This window comes from Halyomorpha halys, unplaced genomic scaffold (assembly GCF_000696795.3).
Source record: "Halyomorpha halys isolate HHAL.00 unplaced genomic scaffold, Hhal_1.1 Scaffold1441.1, whole genome shotgun sequence".
NCBI lineage: Eukaryota > Metazoa > Arthropoda > Insecta > Hemiptera > Pentatomidae > Halyomorpha > Halyomorpha halys.
In genome coordinates, this window is record NW_027112132.1 from 266,704 (window position 1) to 270,709 (window position 4,006).

At 30.1% G+C, this 4,006-nt stretch overlaps 1 protein-coding gene across 4 annotated transcripts in view; it reads right to left on the minus strand.

Annotated features, from left to right (window-relative positions):
• The window catches only part of Ctl2 (Choline transporter-like 2), an 81,730-nt gene that overhangs the window by 18,914 nt on the left and 58,810 nt on the right, over positions 1-4,006 (minus strand). The window contains exon 1 of one of the 4 annotated variants that reach the window (XM_014434889.3): positions 1,069-1,393. The exons of 2 other annotated variants lie outside the window; for them this stretch is intronic. In XM_014434889.3, the coding sequence (XP_014290375.1) occupies positions 1,069-1,357 (289 nt within the window). In that variant the 5' untranslated portion in view covers positions 1,358-1,393. Of the gene's footprint in view, positions 1-1,068; positions 1,394-4,006 lie in introns of those variants that run through there. One more of the 4 variants, XM_014434890.3, reaches the window with a different exon arrangement.

The window sequence follows — 4,006 nt, forward strand, 5'->3', positions numbered from 1 at the left end:
CGGCTCTTACAGGATGATAGACTCATTGACCATCATTTAGTGAATTTATCTCGGCAAATACCATGGAAACCGCGGCTCTTACAAAGATGATAAATTCATTAACCAGGATTTAGTTAATTTATTTTGGCAAATACCATGGAAACCACGGCTCTTACAAAGATGATAAATTCATTGAACATCATTTACTGAGTTTATTTTGGCTAATACCATGGAAACCACAGCTCTTAAAAAGATGATAAATTCATTGACCTTCATTTAGTGAATTTATTTTGGCAAATATCATGGAAAACACGGCTCTTACAAAAATAATAAATTCATTGACCATCATTTTTCAAAGCTGCTGATTTGAAAAGGCTCTTTTTACTTAAGTCATTGTGTACTTGTGGATTTGAAAATTCCTTTATTTTAATAATATAGATGTATAAATACATTTTTTAAATGTTGATATTACATGGAGTAGCCAAAATATTTAACACATTTGGCATTTATGGCTTTGACGGGATAAGAAGTCTGTTGTTAGTAACATGCATATACACTTGGATTCCCAACCCCTTTCAGGAAGGATGTTTTCCTTTCTCTTTTACAGCCTTAGTTGAGGAATCGTTAAAAAACCCTCCAGTGAGTTTTAATCTTCCCCTGCCTTCTCATATAGCAGATAAAAGTCTTCTTTTGTTAAAGATAAAGATTTTAGGTAAGATTCTATAGACAAAGTTAGAGAATTAGGGATTAGTCGAACATATTTATGAGGCAACTAACTAGCTACTCTAGTTGACGAGTAGCATTCCAGTAGAAAACAGTTGTACATTGTATGATATTGAGTCTGTATCTTTCCTTTTCAAATAAAGTATAGTTTATCTCACACTACACTGCGGTCGATGATGACAAATTAAGATTAAATAAAAAAGTGGTAACATAAAGGTACAACTCCTTGACAATACCTGAACGAACCGGGGGCCAACTGTGTGTACTTCCTAGGAATTGTCATATTCATTCTTTTTCAAGAAAGAAATTGTAGTCTGAGCATATTTTGATAAAATATATAAAAATGAAGCCAAATGGTTGACATACCATTTTTTTCTAAAGAGGGAACATATGTTATCGGGGACCGCCTTTGACCTATTTTTGTAATGCTACTTCCTTCTTTGCCACTGCTCTTTTCATCGACCGTTTCTTCATATTTAACTGATTCGTTTTCTTCGACCGATACGTCAGTTTCAATCGAATGACCACTTTGAGGCACATGATCGACCGCTTCTAGAATTGATTCTGATGGCGAATCCCACACTTCATGTAAACGACTTTCCTTCTGCTCTTCCCTATGAATAGAGGAACTACCGGTACTTCTTTTCCTTTTCATTAAAATCTTTAAAATTTTATACTTATGATTTATAAATTAAACTAACTAATACCTATGGTAAAATTTCAGCCACCTGTTTATAAACAAAGCCAATGTGTTAAATATTTATACAATAACATTGTTGTTTCAATGCTGTCAAACAATGAAGAGAATCGGTGAAATGGATTTTTTTATTTTGAAGAAGACTTCCACGAGAAATGTTTTAAGATTATGATCATGGATCGCATCCATTTCCTCTCATAGAAAGGACCCAGTAAAAAAATACATTAGTATGTCCGAGTTATCAAAAGGGCTAAGTGTGGAGGCACTGATTAAGGAGTATTTTATAAAATTAATTCTATTTAATAAAACTTAAAAACCTTGAAAACATAAGTTTCATCTTATTCTACTTACTGTATAAATAAGTGAGGTACCAAAACCAAAATTAAAGCTAATCAATAATTGCAACCTGAGAGCTAAACTGTCAAAACTAATTTTTCTTTTGTAATATTTCGTAATACCTTCAAAAGTTGTTGAAAAAATATAAATTAATTTAAAAACAAATTTGATCCTTTTTTCTCAACATTATTCTTTTTAAAACCTTCCAACGTTTCGACCACTCAGGTCATTAGCAAGGATACCTTTACTTTGTTGTCATTTTCTCTTTTAAAATTCCTAAAAATTCCGGCTAATTGCCTTTGTCCCATCTATAACTTCTTCTATATAACTCTATTTTAAATTTAAAACTTGTATCAACCACTTCTCTTTTTCTATCATTTACATTTGCAAACTTTAAACAAAACCTACCTTCAACAGGTTAGATACAAGTTTTAAATTTAAGAAAGAGTTACATAGATGGGACAAAGGCAATTAGAGAAAATGACAACAAAGTAAAGGTATCCTTGAAAATGACCTGAGTGGTCGAAACGTTGGAAGGTTTTAAAAGGGATAAAGTTGAGAAAAAAGGATCAAATTTGTGTTTAAATAAACTAAACCACTCTCAAACAAGAAGAATATATTAATAAAAATTAATCTAATATAAATTAAATTATAAATCAAAGTGGCGTAAATTCACGCATTCCTTATCACTATTCGCGCCGATTCCTAGTTTTGCCAAAGTTACAATGTTGTTAGTTATATGTAATTTTTTTTTTCAAAACACTGTTTACTATTAGTAAATGGTTTAAAGGCAAGTTCGAGTCTATGGGATTTCGGGGACGGAAAGGGAGGTGGGGAAGGATTCACTTCTATCGTGTTTCGTGATATGATCTCTCAGGGGTTGTAACCTCATGGCCGTATGGACCAATGCTCGTTATGAATGAACTTTTTAAAAATAAGATAAGAAAGGAAGCTTTTCTGCAGACTCACTCTCATTTCTAGTTTTAACCAATTTTACAATATTTCTCGATATAAGTAAATTTTTTTCAACCACAATTCTACGTGCTATTAGTAAATACTTTAAAGACGAAGATCGTAGAGAGGAGTAAAACGCAGAATCATAGTAAAACATGAAATGTAAGTAAAAAAAAATTAGAGATATTGCAGTTTTTAACTGTACTGATCTCACCCTTATTACTAAGATTACATGCATATATCAAAACAACCTTTTTTTTTATTTAAAAAAATAAATTTCATTCTATTTCAGTCTCAAAATTAATCCTTTATAAGTCCGACGTTTCGGCCAATTCGCCCATCCTCAAGGACAATCTATCACAAACAGCTATTATTATATATCTGATAACAATTTTAAACGAATAACAATATTATTAATAAATTAAAATTATCATATCTTAAAACAATTTTAGAATCACATCATTTAAAAAATAACTTTATGCAGGCTATTCTGCCCAGGTCATTTATATCAGTTCACGAATTACCCTATGAGACATTAAATCATTAGGGAATCACATAATTATATTAATAAGCAATTCTTAGATTATGTGTAATTACCTAATTAATCAATTGTTCACATTAAATTAAAAGTTAAAACTATTTATCACAGTCAACCTTCTTTGTTATAATTTATCACAACAATTAGACATAATTGTCTTAATTAAACCGATCTTTTAGGATTTATGCATTTTTTAAAAATATTGATAAGCAAAATATTTTTTTCGTAATTTGTGATTTACTCTTCACTAGCATATTATTAAAAAAAAAAAGTTAAATTCTTAACCTTTCAATTTTTCCTTACAATTTATTCAAAACATAACATCTTTTTACATATATTATAAACTCTTTGCACACTACATGAGCTATATATATATCTATTCTATATTGAATCCTTAGTGATTGTCGGGAATGTCCGAAAAGAATAATGCCATTAACTTACAAATCATAAATATTTACGTGTAATGTTGAATAAAGTAATAAATTTCAGTAATACAAAAAAATGTAAGAACATTCGTGAGCTACAGAGAAGAATTATAGAGTTTTAAAGAGGTGAAGATGCATCCTGTAAACGATCCTAATTCAGCTAGTGTGCTACCACTTAAGCCTATCAACTCACTTACAGCTCCAGTACACTAACACTATTGAATTTAGAACGGTTCAACGTTCTTTTGATACGCTATTATTTAAATTATTAATATTTATTCCAATTAACTTGTTTTTATTGTTATTTAGGGTCATACAAATTTTTTAGCAACATTAAATTGTTCACAATCTTAA